This window comes from Phalacrocorax aristotelis, chromosome 9 (genome assembly GCF_949628215.1).
Source record: "Phalacrocorax aristotelis chromosome 9, bGulAri2.1, whole genome shotgun sequence".
Taxonomy (NCBI): Eukaryota; Metazoa; Chordata; class Aves; order Suliformes; family Phalacrocoracidae; genus Phalacrocorax; species Phalacrocorax aristotelis.
Window position 1 is genome coordinate 33,722,933 of NC_134284.1, and position 13,626 is coordinate 33,736,558.

General features: G+C 42.1%; 1 protein-coding gene across 2 annotated transcripts in view; it reads right to left on the reverse strand.

Moving 5' to 3' along the window:
- Positions 1–203: 203 nt before the first annotated feature.
- The window catches only part of PELI2 (pellino E3 ubiquitin protein ligase family member 2), an 80,852-nt gene continuing 67,429 nt past the window's right edge, over positions 204–13,626 (reverse strand). For both annotated transcript variants that reach the window (XM_075104249.1, XM_075104250.1), the window contains exons 4-6: positions 9,959–10,156; positions 9,098–9,286; positions 204–6,151 (exon numbers count right to left, since the gene is read on the reverse strand). In XM_075104249.1, coding sequence (XP_074960350.1) covers positions 5,585–6,151; positions 9,098–9,286; positions 9,959–10,156 — 954 coding nt within the window. In that variant the 3' untranslated portion in view covers positions 204–5,584. The remainder of the gene's footprint in view (positions 6,152–9,097; positions 9,287–9,958; positions 10,157–13,626) is intronic.

Here is a 13,626-nt window from a genome sequence, read left to right on the forward strand (position 1 = left end):
GGCACTCACAGCTGAATGCACTCCACTACCTCGAATACTTAAGAATCCTCAAAAGCTTAGGTTTTTGTTTGTTGAGGAGTAGAAGGAAGGGGATAAAAGGGTAAGAGAAACTGTTTATTTTGGAAGTTATTTATATGTTTTTGCGAATCAAAGTGAAACGCTGACAACCAGCCAGCAGGGAAAAAACCTGAAGGAGTCAGTGACAATACTGAGATAATATTTTAATTTTTCTTTTTTCCTTTCCTGTAAAATGGCTTGTACTTCCACAGGTACAACAGCAAAGAAATTTCAGTCCATTTCACACGGTGCATAAAAGACCAATTTTACAAATATACCCAGAAGTTTTAACAGCTATCACTGTTTAAAGGTAAACATCACTTCTCCATCGTACGAGACTTTTCCCTATGGTTGTGCCACGCGAAGGAGCCTCCCGGGGCTCTCCATCACGGAGTCGGTCCTAGAGGAAAGCGACACCCATCCCTGATCACCAGGACACTCACGGAAGGGAGCTCCAGCGGGCTCGAAGACTGGTTTGCCCCCAGGAAAGTATAAATTCAGCCCATTAGAAGGAACTCTTGACAGCCACCGGTCTCATCTGTAGTTTGGTTGTCCAAGCAACTCCTATTTCTGTTCCACTGCCAATAAATTAAAACTCTGATCAACGCAGAAAGTAAAGCTCTGTCTTTACAGCCTGTCCAGGCTGACGCTACTGTTCACGCCCGACGTGTCTGCTGCTGTCAGTGGGACACGGTTTGCACAGGGCCTGCAGAACTACTGTGACTTCATCCTAGAAACTATCCCCTCTCCACCCCCTGCCCCCCAAAAACCCAGCCTTACCTTCTAAGTTTTTCCTTTTAATTCACAACACCAAGTGTGAAGAGCTCTTATAAAAATCAGAATGAGAAAAATCTGTGAAAGACATTTGCAACTCCAATTTATATTTTCCTTGAAGAGATAAGCAAGCCTGAAGGAATCTTTTTAATCCTCTTCCTTGTTTGTTTTCTTTCCAAGCTATGTTTACTTGTTTAGCTGCAACTACATGGATAAATAGAAAATGAGAGGAGCCAAGAACTCACAAGAGGCTAAAAACTGAGCAAATAAGGCGGAATCCTTGGCCAGAGTACTACAGACTAGCTGGGCTCTCCTCACCTATTTGGCTCAAGCACCTAACAGACTTCTGCTCCTACCTGTTCTGATCAACAGCTCTACTTGTCGATTCCACTTCGCATCCAATGCGGCACGTTAACAGTCTCGGGGAAGCCAAGGCTGAACCACCCGTGACAGAGCGCTCCTTTGCAAAGAACAGACAAGCACAGCTCATTTCAAAAGCGTATTTTTGCAGCGCAGCTTTAAGCAAGAGCAGGAGCCAAGCCAGGTCAGTTTTCCTACCACACTAAAAATGCATTTAAATGCCTCCATCAGTTCTCCTGATGGCTGGATCACTACGAACAGTTCCCTGACCCCAGAAGTCTCAGGACCATGCGCTGGATGAACAGAAACATGGCAGCCTTGGAGATGCTTGCTGCTACTTCCAGAAGAATGAAAAAAATGGTGGGCAAAGCAATCAGCTACTGTACAAGCACTAAGGGGAGAGTTACCCAGTCAAACCCCCTTTCTTTTGGGTGGTGTGTGGGGTTAAAAAATAAGGGAGTCCTATTCAGTGACTACTGCAGTTTCTCGCAATGCTACACTCAGCACCTCTGCTCCCCTGTTGGGCTCTGGAGCACAACCCTCAAATTTGAGGAACTGCCAATAAAACCCCGGAGCTTCCTAACAAACTGAGGAGAATCCTTTTCAGAGCATAAACCAGGTCTGACACTGGGAACAGCTAGAATCACATTCCTGATCGGTTCCCAGCACGCCCTTACTTCAAGGTGGGTCTGTCCCTGCTGGAGCCAGCCCGACAATGTCATTTGTCTCTTCTGAGCCCCATTCCCACCCTCACAAAGAAACAAACTGCCTTAATTACTCTACCTGTACAGTACTCTTAGTGTACCCTGAGGCACAAAGTGACCACACTTGAAAAAATTCATGATTAAAGCACAGTATCATGCTAACTCTTTTGTACAACTTGGACCACGATTGAAATCAGAGCAACGCTTACCACCCAGTCATCAAGACTTCAGCACTCGATCAAAGAAGCTGCCAGGAAAACAGAAAGTGTTACAGCTCCAGTATGCATGGATATGACAGACTTTTTTTTTTTTTTTTTAACATCAGACTAGAAAAATACTTTTAGCTATAAGTTATGCACTCAAATCCGGTTTTGAAGCATTCAAATAGAATCAACAGCAACAGGTGAAAAAAAATCCTTACAGAATACATTGCCAGCATTTGAAATGTTATGCAAGAAATATCATAACGCTAAAACCATGAAATAAACTTTCAAAACAAAGTTTGAGGGTGCTTCTTAAGTTTACTCACTCCAAACAGAACCGGTCTTACTTATCCAGAAAAAACTTTCCCCTACCAAGTTACCAGACAGTGAAGGTATGTGTTTACTGAGATGAGGGAAGGAGAAAAGGGTTAAGCAGCCACATGGCCCATCGTTTGATCAGAGCAGCAGATGTGGCAGTAGTGTTTGGGATAAATAATGCTACAAACTCTTCTGCCTTCCCAGTAAATGAAGCTCTGTGGGACTCGCCCTAGATTTGAATACTGGTTAATGGCAAAGTAGCTAGATCCATGCGAAGGAACTGTGGAAGTTTGTTTCCCAGATAAGAGGAGAGTTTTCCTTCCTGCAGTATTTCTTGTCTTATACAGAATTGCTGACAGTGAAAGAAACAAAAGCCTTGCTCAAAACACAGTCTTTTCAAACAGACACTTCCCTTGGATACAAGCCATTAGCTGGTCTTCAACTTTGTGCAAGCCAAACACACCCATGCAGATGATGGTGTGCTAGTGCTTCCAGTGAGGATTCCTCTAACGCTGTACATTCACTTTGCACAGGGTGTAGCTACACGAAGCTGTAAAGCAGCAATTGAACTGCAACAGTGAAGGAAGGAAGTAAAGCAGCTCAGTAACGGAGATGCCTGGGAACCTGCGTGCTCCCAATCCGTTTACGCTCAGAGGGACACTAGGCACACATGCCCTGATCAGCTCAGCTCAGTAAAGCAGTTGCCACCCAGACCTGCGAAGCTGCCGTACACAGCACTCAAGACCTCTGGCCACCAGCCTTAACACACAGCTCACAGCCGTAATGCAACAGGGAACATTCCCTGGGAGTGTGTTTCCATAGCATCTCTTGTGAGAAACAAAGTTAAATATTTCACAGAGTCCACTACGAAGGAGGTGGAGGTGAGACTGCCTCTCACAGATGAGGTATTTACTAAATAGAAATAATGCTGCAGTATGCGTATGGGACCTGAGGAACTTGTACTGAATTAAACAAGGAAGAGGCACCTTCATGTTTATGATGGAAACCATGACAAGGAATTGAAGGCCAAAGGCGTTTCTCCCCAGACTGGTTGGGCTGCCGTTCTCAATGAAGATTAGCCACAAGCTTGTCTTGTGGGAGTAAGGACTTGGAATACGGAATCACAAGAGGATCTCATTGCAAAGGCACTAGGAGGAAGCATACAGTTTTACGTTAACAAGATTCATCCTATTTCCAATCACTGAGTGGGACAAAAGCTGTACAGTTTGGGATTTTTTAGAGAAAATGCTGCAGAAATTTTTTTGTTTTAAAAAGCAAAAGCGTAAAAAGAACATTAAAGCTATTTTAAAATTATTAAAATGCTGGACATTTTTACAGCAAAAAATTATATTAAAACCAGCAGCAGACAAAGTACGTCCCGTCACCATTGGCAAGGGACACGTAAAATGTTTATAAGGTTAACTATAAAACAATTTTACAACCAAAATATGAACAGGCCAATTCAAGTATATATATACAGAATATATTAAAATCATATAAATTATATATTTATACAAAGGGCAAAAATATAGCAAAAAGCTATAATTGATTAAACAGAACTGAGCTTGAATGATCGATTTCATCTAGAGATGTTATTATTTTCTCCCAAATTTTTTCTTTTTTTAAAACCTGGATAGATTGATACCTCAGATACCAAGAGCACAGAAAGCAAGAGAAGAAAAAACCCCCCCCCAACAAATCAAAGAGTTATCATTCTGTAAGTAATGAAACTAACAGTGGGTGGGGTACCTCTCATGAAATTCTGATTTAATTATTTCCATAGTAAACATTTATCAGCTCTCTTAAGTCAGGAATTTCAAGTGATCCACTTCAGATGTACCACCCTGGTACGTATATCTGATTACATTTGAATGTTGTTTGATTTGCAAACATTTGGAAAAAAACCAGATACAAACACATCTCAGTCTGCAAAAAAGGTGACAGATGGCAGCAAGTTGAAAACTGAATAAAAATGCTCAGCTGAACTAGGAACAATGCTCTCCTTACAGCGTTTTGACTAGTAAGTGAGCTTAAAAAAATAACTTATTTTTAATTACTGTTTTAATTTCAAAACATAACAGCGTATAACCACAATCCATTGAAGCACTTGAGAATCTAAACAGTCCCATCCATGGGCTTATATTTAAACACGAGCTAAGTGCTTTCCCGAATTCAGGCCTATGTAAATAAGTTCTGTTTAAGTTGTACCTAAACCTTCTGCCTTGCTGCGGCACTACCCCTTCATTAATGCAGTTTTTAAAGGCTCACTACATCTCAGTTAACCCAATGGTTCTGGGCATGCAAGGAGCAGTTAGAGCAAGCTAAGTTAAGCAGAAACAAAAAGGCCAGACTACACAGACAGAGAACCTTGGCTTAAAAACCAGAACTAAGTATGTAAAAAAAGTAAACCAGATGCAGGTTAAATGGGGGAGGGGAGGGAGGGGAGAAAGGAAAAAAAAAAAATCAGCCATATACCATACATAATGAACAGTGGATATCTACTACACTGAAAGGAAATCAATGGAAACAGAATTTCCTCAGTTTCAAGTAATCCTTGATGCCTTTTTGGCCAGCTGTGTTATATTATAATAGATATTGTAATAGCTGTTACAGTCTACAATTTCGGCAGCTAATTTTTCTCTTACATACCCAATTATGTCTAGTGAACATTCACCTATGGTTGTCCACACATTCTATATTAGCTCCTTGAGAAACTGTTCAAGTTAAATTATATTGCAAATTAAAGACAGTTACATTCTGTATGTTCTTTCTAGATTTGAAAAATAGGTTTTAAAGGCTTGTCAAAGTTTAGAAGAAAAAACCTTTCCATTAAAAAAATCTTAGCTTAAAAAAAAAAAATCATTAAGACACCTTTTTTCTGATTCAGGGTACTAATAAAAAGGATTACAAATGTACTACAATTTGACCAAGACGACTTCATGAATATGCTGCTTTTGAGCATGCAACACCACTGATATCTGTCAAGTTCCAGGTATCAATGTATCCCAATTCCATCACAGTCCCTAACAATTTCCTTGTCAGTTCCCCATCCCCAACTCTACCACCCTATTAATAACATTATAGAAAAAGGTAAAATCTAGAGTTAGTGGCAAAATCTTCACAGTAAATTGTTAAAGAAAATGTTATTGTGGTCATTGCAAAGTGATATCAGTCAACTGGACCCTGAAAAATTAGCTTGATGCAGTTGTGTTCCCCAGACAGTTGTGTTGCACAAAAAGGGCAGGCAGCATGAAATGCATGAGTACCATGAGGCAGTGGGATTTGAGACCAGTATTTTGCAGATTTCTCAGAGCACACATGTCCACAAGGGGTGAAAGCATGAGTTGGAGGACCAGCATCCACATAAAAGCCCGCTTCACAACCAAGCCAGAGAGGCACATAGGGGCCAATGGTTCTGCACATAGGGCACTCCCGCTCATTGGCTTCTGTGTCACTGCGATGTCCCCAGTTGTGATAGCCGTGAACATGACCACAGCTGAGGTACGCCCAAGGCTGCTTCTCTTCTACCACATCTTTACGGTTGATGCTGGGAAATGCTAAAGTGTTTAACCCAACAGGACACTGTGGTCTAGCAGCGTTTATCTCCTGTCGCAGAGCTTCAATGTGTTTCTGAGTTGGAGTGTGAAACAGTCCATCTGCCGTTCTCCACAGAAGGGTGGCTCCACACAGGTCAATGAGAGAGCCATCTTGTAGGATGTTGGTCTCATTTTCTACCTAGTGGTAGAACACAAGGATAAGCAGTTCAGCCTGAGAGCTTTTACAGACAAATGAGTTAGTTCTGTAAACATGTCTTTCTCACCAAATCGCTACCCTCCCTACCATGCTTCCTAATTTTGTCTTATTGGTTTCCTTCGGGCCCCCCATTTGTCTGAAACCCTCTCTTGTCTCTTATCCTATGTTTAATATTATAACAAGCATTGGTCTCTTATTCCACGCTTGTACAGGAGGCTCTACATTTGCAACTGTTACATGCTATGGCAATACTAATTAATATACACGGTCTTCCTGCCTGTAATTCTCTGGGAAATTTATTACATTAGTAATCACCAACTTCTTCACAAATACACCCTGCCTCTGAGCATGCTACTTTTTCTCTCTAATATTGATTCTCTGTGTGCCTTTGTCATGCTGAAGGTAAGTCATGATAGACTGAAGAGGAAACTTGCCATTCCCTAAGGGCGGCGTTAGCAGATTGGTCCCCTGGCGTTCTTTGCCCATGTAGACTGGCAGAGGCTGCTCCCGCAGCAAAAGATCCTTTTTGGACTAAAAACTGCCACCCAGGACAGACCAGCTGTCCTGCCACTCAGATACCATTGGTTTTGGCTTGCAGCAAGTGTAAAGCATTTCGCAGAAGCATGAACTCCCACAGTGTACCTCATCAACAGTGAGACTCTTCCACAGATGCATGAAGGATAAATGGTGAACGCAATACTAGCTACACGCACACGGATTTGCACAGATTATCATTACAGCAGAGTGAATTACCAGTTGCATTTCTCAAGTGACAAGTTCTGCAACTGAAGCCACACAGGCTCAACTTCCGAACAATTAACCACCCCGACTAGGTTAGGTTCTTTATTTAATGAGGTACTCCATGCAACTACAGCCCCAGCGCGCACTGCCTAAAGGCTTCTCTGATCTGACTAAAAGCAGGTACTTACAACATTTTCAAGGGATTATGCCAAAAAAACTTTCTACTTTGCTGAAATATTCTTTAACATCACAAACATACAAGCAATTTGTGCTATTGCTACCAGTCCAGTAGTGATAAATAGATATTAAAAAGGTTCTTTATGGAATGAAAGAGGAGAAACAGACCTACTGCCTGGCTTTATACATAGGAAGTGTGTAGAAAATGCCACTAGGGCAAAACAAATTCCCTGGACATTAAGTAGGTCACATGAAATCATTGCGTCTGCTAAGAGTACTATGAATGACAACCAATTTGGCATTTGCATTTTAATCCAGGTTAAATTCACAGATTAACTGTGGATCATCCTTGCACAGAACACCTAGATGGTGCAATACAGACTACAGATAAAAGGTCACCAGTGTAAAGTACTTGCAGCAGAAAAATTCAGCGGGTCAGATAGAGATGATAGAAGCCTTGATGTGATGCACTTTTCAGATAATTCCTTTAAAAACAGCAAAGCAAAAGCTTCCTCATATGCAGCGTGTTCAATTAATTATACAGTGTGCATTTGGTTTTATGAACCAAATCAAGGAATATGGATCACATCAATACCAGCGTGTCATGTAATTTTATTTAAATAAGAATTTGAGTAATTTTGGATGCAGAGAAGGTAATCTATTTGTTGTAGTACTGCCTTGCTTCAACAGCACTAAAAAGGTGTTTTGCTAACCAGGTACAAAGGGCACAATTGCAACATCATTTGTCCCAGTCCCCAAGGCGATGTTTGCCTGCCACCATTGAAGTGACAAAGCAATTTATGTACTGCAGGCTGTCTACCGAAAGCAGAACAAAATATTCAAACTCCATTTTCCTAACTCCTTTAAGCAGTCAGTATTCTGCAAAGCCAATGGCAAAGCTGGAAAGTCAGTTCAGTACGAGTGTGTGGGATACCTCTGTTACACCATCAAGCTACTGGGAACCCAAGGTAGCTGCAAGCAAAGCAACTTCTGCATGGAGAAGGATAATCCCCCCTCTACGCACACACCCTTTCTCAGTCTTTAAATTCTAGCAGCTGGGTGATAAAGGTGATGGGGCATCTTCAATTGCCAAAGGATGCCCCCGAACATCCTCTCACATCCCGAATCCTAACAAAGAGCAGGAGTGAACCACAAAGGCTTTTCCAGCGCTGCAGGCAGCACAGCATCTAACCTACCCAGAGACAAAGAGGACTTCTGGGAAGGCGCATCTGCCTGAGTGGGAACATGGCTGTCCCTGTACTTCGCTGGACTACTTCTACATGGTGGTGTTTGACTGTTTTTTTTTTTTTTGCTTTGAGGGCCAAGGGGAAGAAGGAAGAGTGATGGTGGCGTTCTCCTTCCTAGGCTCCACAAACCTTGGGAGGGGGAAAGAATGAGTGAGCTATGTGAATTCCCTTCCATCTTCTATGGAGAAGTGGACACATTCTTTCATGGGAACCTCTCTCCTGACTATGCATGCCACAGGTCCCTGTGGCAGCTGAAATCTCACTTTTGGTAAAAGGCAAAGCCCATCCTGCTTCATGGGATGAAACAGGAATACACTTAGCAGGGCTTCTCTTATCTTCCTAGCAGCAGGTAAATCAAACAGAAGCTGCATTATCCAAGCTTGTTTTGCATGCAAGTGGACTCTTCCTTTTAAGATAGTACTGCAAAAGACAGCTCCCCACGCAGTAACTTCCAGGTGTCCCCATGTCCCAGGAGAACATTTCAGAGATGGAGATTCAAGAGCAGTGTTTATTTAGCTTTTACACTCTGTGCTGTTTCAGTTGGAGAAGCGACATTAGCAGAAAACTTAGTGCTCTCCTGTATAAGCAGAAACAGAATAGCAATACAGAATCTACTCTAACTCACACCTACTTAGACTATTTCAGTGCCTACTACCCAGGGACAACGGCATTACTCTGCAGTCACCCTATGACTGCCTCTGTTCAAAGCCAGGAAAACAAGTACCCCTTGTTTGGTTTTAATTACCAGTTACTTTCAACTTACCAGCTTCCCCCTTTGTTGAGCCGATCTGGTTTCCCGCAGAGTGTACACATCACCACAGACTGAGATTTCCCGCCAAACTCCAGGTTTAGATTCCTCAGTGAACCCTCCCTTTGGATGCATGACCAGCACCCCATTAGTTGTCAATCCATCCATGTGGCCATCAGGATTTTTCCACTTTGCTGCTTTTTCCTGCATGTGACAACCACCCCAGGAAAGAGTGAGTTTGTCTAAAAGTTTATGGACTAAAGTTTTACACACTGAAGTTCTACTAGCACTGTCTAAAACTCAACATTTCTTCACCAGCCAGCAGTGTTTAGACTTAGACTTACTTAAAAAAAAAAGGCGTTTTTAAGACTACCTTGTGTCAGAATGGTAGCATCTATCTTAAGTATTATTATTTTTAACTCAGTTGAGTGCCTCTGACTGCAAGTCAGGTAAGAGTTAAGGCCTCAAAGGTCAGTAGCATACTCCTAACTACCATAATGGAATACCACTGCAGTGGGCACATCCTTTTCCACAACGCAGCTGATGCGCTCCTTGGTGCTCAGCACTCAGAACTGCGACAGCGGCTTATTCACAGTGAGTATCAAGAAATATCAAACCAACCTAAAGAAAATCCACTAACAGTTACTAAAGTAGAGCTTCGTTGTTAAATACAATTATGACTGTGAGCCCAGGGTGGTAGTAAGTCTGGCACGTAAAATTGCAGTTTCTACTTAACACTGCAGCTGGGGCACTGGAGTAATAAAGTCTAACAACAGTATAAGTTATCAACTAGTAAAAGGGAATTTGGGGGCTTGAAAATAACAGAGAATGAAAAACAGAACTTGCTCGTACATAACAATCACCAGTAGTACTTACACCAAGAAATATATTTTTAGAAGAGTCAAATCCAGCTGCAAAAATCCTTGCTGTGTATGGTGGGCTTCTGTCACAAACAATCCTGCATGCAAACCGGGATATGGTGCTTTGCGTAATCTGGGTTTCATCATTATTTTGACTTCCAGAAATGGTATCTGTTACTACAAAGTCTATGGGGCTTTCTGTTGACCTCCCAACCTGCAAAAAAAATTAAGATAATGGTAAAATTAGAAAGAGCCATAGATATATCAAGCATTATGGACACAATTTTGCTAAGTTCATGTTGATGACATCAGTAAACTATCATCTACTGAATTTTTGGATGGCAAGATACAACCAGAGACTAATCTGTATTTTCACATTTGTCCTAGGCACAAGTAGATCTGCACTGGTTTTGGCTGGGGTAGAGTTAATTTTCTCCACAGTAGCTAGTATGGGACTGTGTTTTGGATTTGTGCTGGAAACAGCCTTGATAACACAGGGATGTTTTAGTTGCTGCTGAGCAGGGCTTGCACAGAGCCAAGGCCTTTTCTGCCCCTCACCCCACCCCACCAGTGAGGGGCTGGGGGGGCACGAGGGGTTGGGAGGGGACACAGCTGGGACAGCTGACCCCACGGACGTCCCACACCATATGGCGTCATGCTCAGCACATAGAGCTGGGGGAAGAAGAGGGAAAGGCGGGGGACCATCAGAGCGATGGCGTTTGTCTTCCCAAGTCACCACTACGTGTGACGGAGCCCTGCTTTCCTGGGGATGGCTGAACACCCGCCTGCCCAGGGGAAGGGGTGAACGAATTCCTTGTTTTGCTTTCCTTCCGCACGCAGCTTTTCCTTTCCCTGTTAAACTGTCTTTATCTCAACCCCCGAGTTTTCTCACTTCTACCCTTCCTGTTCTCCCCCATCCCGCTGCAGGGAGCGAGTGAGCGGCTGGATGGGGCCGAGCTGCCGGCTGGGGTTAAACCACAACATCATCACTGATGTGGCAAGACAAATTTTCACTTGCTACAACTGATGTACATGCTTGCCCAACACGGCTGCAATGAATTGTTTGCTAGAGTATTGCCAACAGCATGCAAGTACTATCACCTTGGTATTTCATAATCCAACCACAGCAAATTACTTACCACTATATTCTGCCAATTAAGAAAATGCTAGCTTGAAATGACAAGTTTTATTCACATATCTAGTTCCAAGTTAATTTGCCATGTAAATAAAGGACTTTTTTTAGACCCAGAACATGGCTATTTTGATACATTATAATAAAAAAGCTACACACCTTCATGTTTTCAGAGTTTGTAGTTCCAGAATAGAAGAGTTTTCAGGTAAAACCCACAATATTATTAAATTTATTCCTAATCATGCATGTGTATGACTAAAGAAAAAAAACTGTCTTCAGCAGAAACAAACCACAGCTGATCAGTAGACAAGAATATTTTTCTTATCATCTGTGAATTTTGATTCTAAACTTGGAGATATCTAGGCATCTGGAACAGAAACCTTCATTACAAAATGGACAGAGGGATCTGACTGACAACCAAACATACAGCAAGACTTTATCAATACTTCTACAGGCAAATGTGTTACAACAACTTTGAGTATCACTGGGAAAGTGGAGCTGAGGAACAAGGAGTGGAACAGAATATTAATTTTATAGACACCTCGTGATCAAAACAAGAAAATTAAGAATATTCTTCACATGAAACTACCTTCAATATCAGGAATCTACATTTATATAAAATAACCTTCCCACTAAACGTGACCTCGCCCCCCAAGAAGTTACATTCGGCTTAGATTCTTGTTCTTCAAAGCCAGCTATGGGAAGACATGTATGGTTCCATCATTAACAAACATCTCTGCAAACTAAATTAGCTGTAAAGAAATGTTGTTTAAGAGTTAAGAGAAGTGATATTATCAACACTTAACCCTCGTCACAACTGAACCAACAGCAACAAGTACAGGGATCTCTCCCGTAATTCTCTTCTGCTTCCAGTTCTACTTGCAGTGTTAAACTCAAACATGTGTCCACATTCATGTCCTAAGTGACGCATCCAGTTCCCTTCTCCATATCCTGGGTCTCAGTGTGAGCATATGTGCTGGTGTTGGCTGAGAAGGGGTTAATTCTCCTCACTGGGGGGTTTGGCTGCCTTTCCAGCTTCCCGCGCCGCGTGGCGGGGGGGGGCTGGGAGGGGCAGGGCCATGGTGGGGGCGGCTGACCCCGACTGGCCAATGGCAGGTTCATTCCATACCACGTGACACCATGACCAGGATATTGGGGGGGGGCAGTGGCAGCGCGGGGGCGTCGGGTCGGCGGGCGGCTGCGGCGCGTGCGGTTTGTTTCGGCGGTTCGTTCCCCCTCTCCCCTCCCTTCCCCCTCCCCCGGGGCTTTGCGCCTCTCGTTGTTCTCCTTTACGTTGCATTTCTACTGTTGTTTCTTTTAATTTTAATTATGAAACTGTTCTTATCCCAACCCACGAGCGTTACCCTTCTGATTCTCTCCCCCATCTACCGGTGGGGGAGTGAGCGAGCGGCTGTGTGGGGCTGAGCTGCCGCTAAACCACGACAGCATAACATGTGATGAGCTTACCGCAGAAGCACCAAGGAAATACCAAAAGGCCAAAAGTATGCACTTTGATTTTTTACAGAAAGTGACTACTAGAATACCCAAGACAGAGCTTAGAAACTGTTTAATATAATATGGGACATTCTAATTTATATAATTTGACTTGTTTAAGCTAAAACTTTAAGAATATAGCTTTTTCTTATTAGAGGATTATTTCTAACAGGCTTCTATTTCCCATCCAGTGCAATTCCTGCTAAGACTCAGCACCAGCCAGCAGCAGGAAGCTTATTCATAACTTGTGACTATTATCTATATGTATGTGAAGTCTCTTAAAAGGATAATCAATAATGAACGTGAAATAAATTTGTTCATAATGAGTTTTTGCCTGTTGCAGTCTCTCAAACAGATTAGTCTCTCAAAGCTTTATAGACGCAATTAGAGAAAAACCTGCCTTTTTTTCCCTTAAAGGATGACAAAACATTCAAGTGCTTGCTTCTGGTCTTCCTCACATCATTCCCACCAGTCAACACGAAATCCAAATATGATTGGATATAAGCATTAAAGTCTATATACAAAACTTATGTGTTTTTTTAAAACCTCTGAAATGATGTGTAGTATTTTAAGCAAAGTAATTATTTAAATATCTCATTTGTGTCACAAGTAAGTCTATACAATGTCCAGTATTTTAAGTGTTTGTTTTTCTTTTGGTCATGTGTCCCCACCCTTGAAAAAGCCTTCCAGAGAGTCATCCCAGGTATCACGCTACATTGCAACACTAGAAGTTATTTTAAGAAGTGCCCTTCAAAAAACGGCAATTTCTTCATGCTCCATATCAATTTGAAATTTTGTGTTCAAGATCATCAGAAAAGCCCCATGGGAATAAATGAAGAACTTGATGCTACCAACACTTACCCACCAAAACTTTTAGCTTATGTGATGTTGCAGTCAGGCTGCAGTCACTACAGACCTAGCTCCATTATTCAAAGCTACTTTATTAGTCATTTTTCTTCCATTTTCCTCTACAGCACAGAAGACTATTCTTTTTAATAATTTTAGGCTATATTTTGGGACTTTTCTTGTTAACCATGTCATACTCAATATTAGTTCCC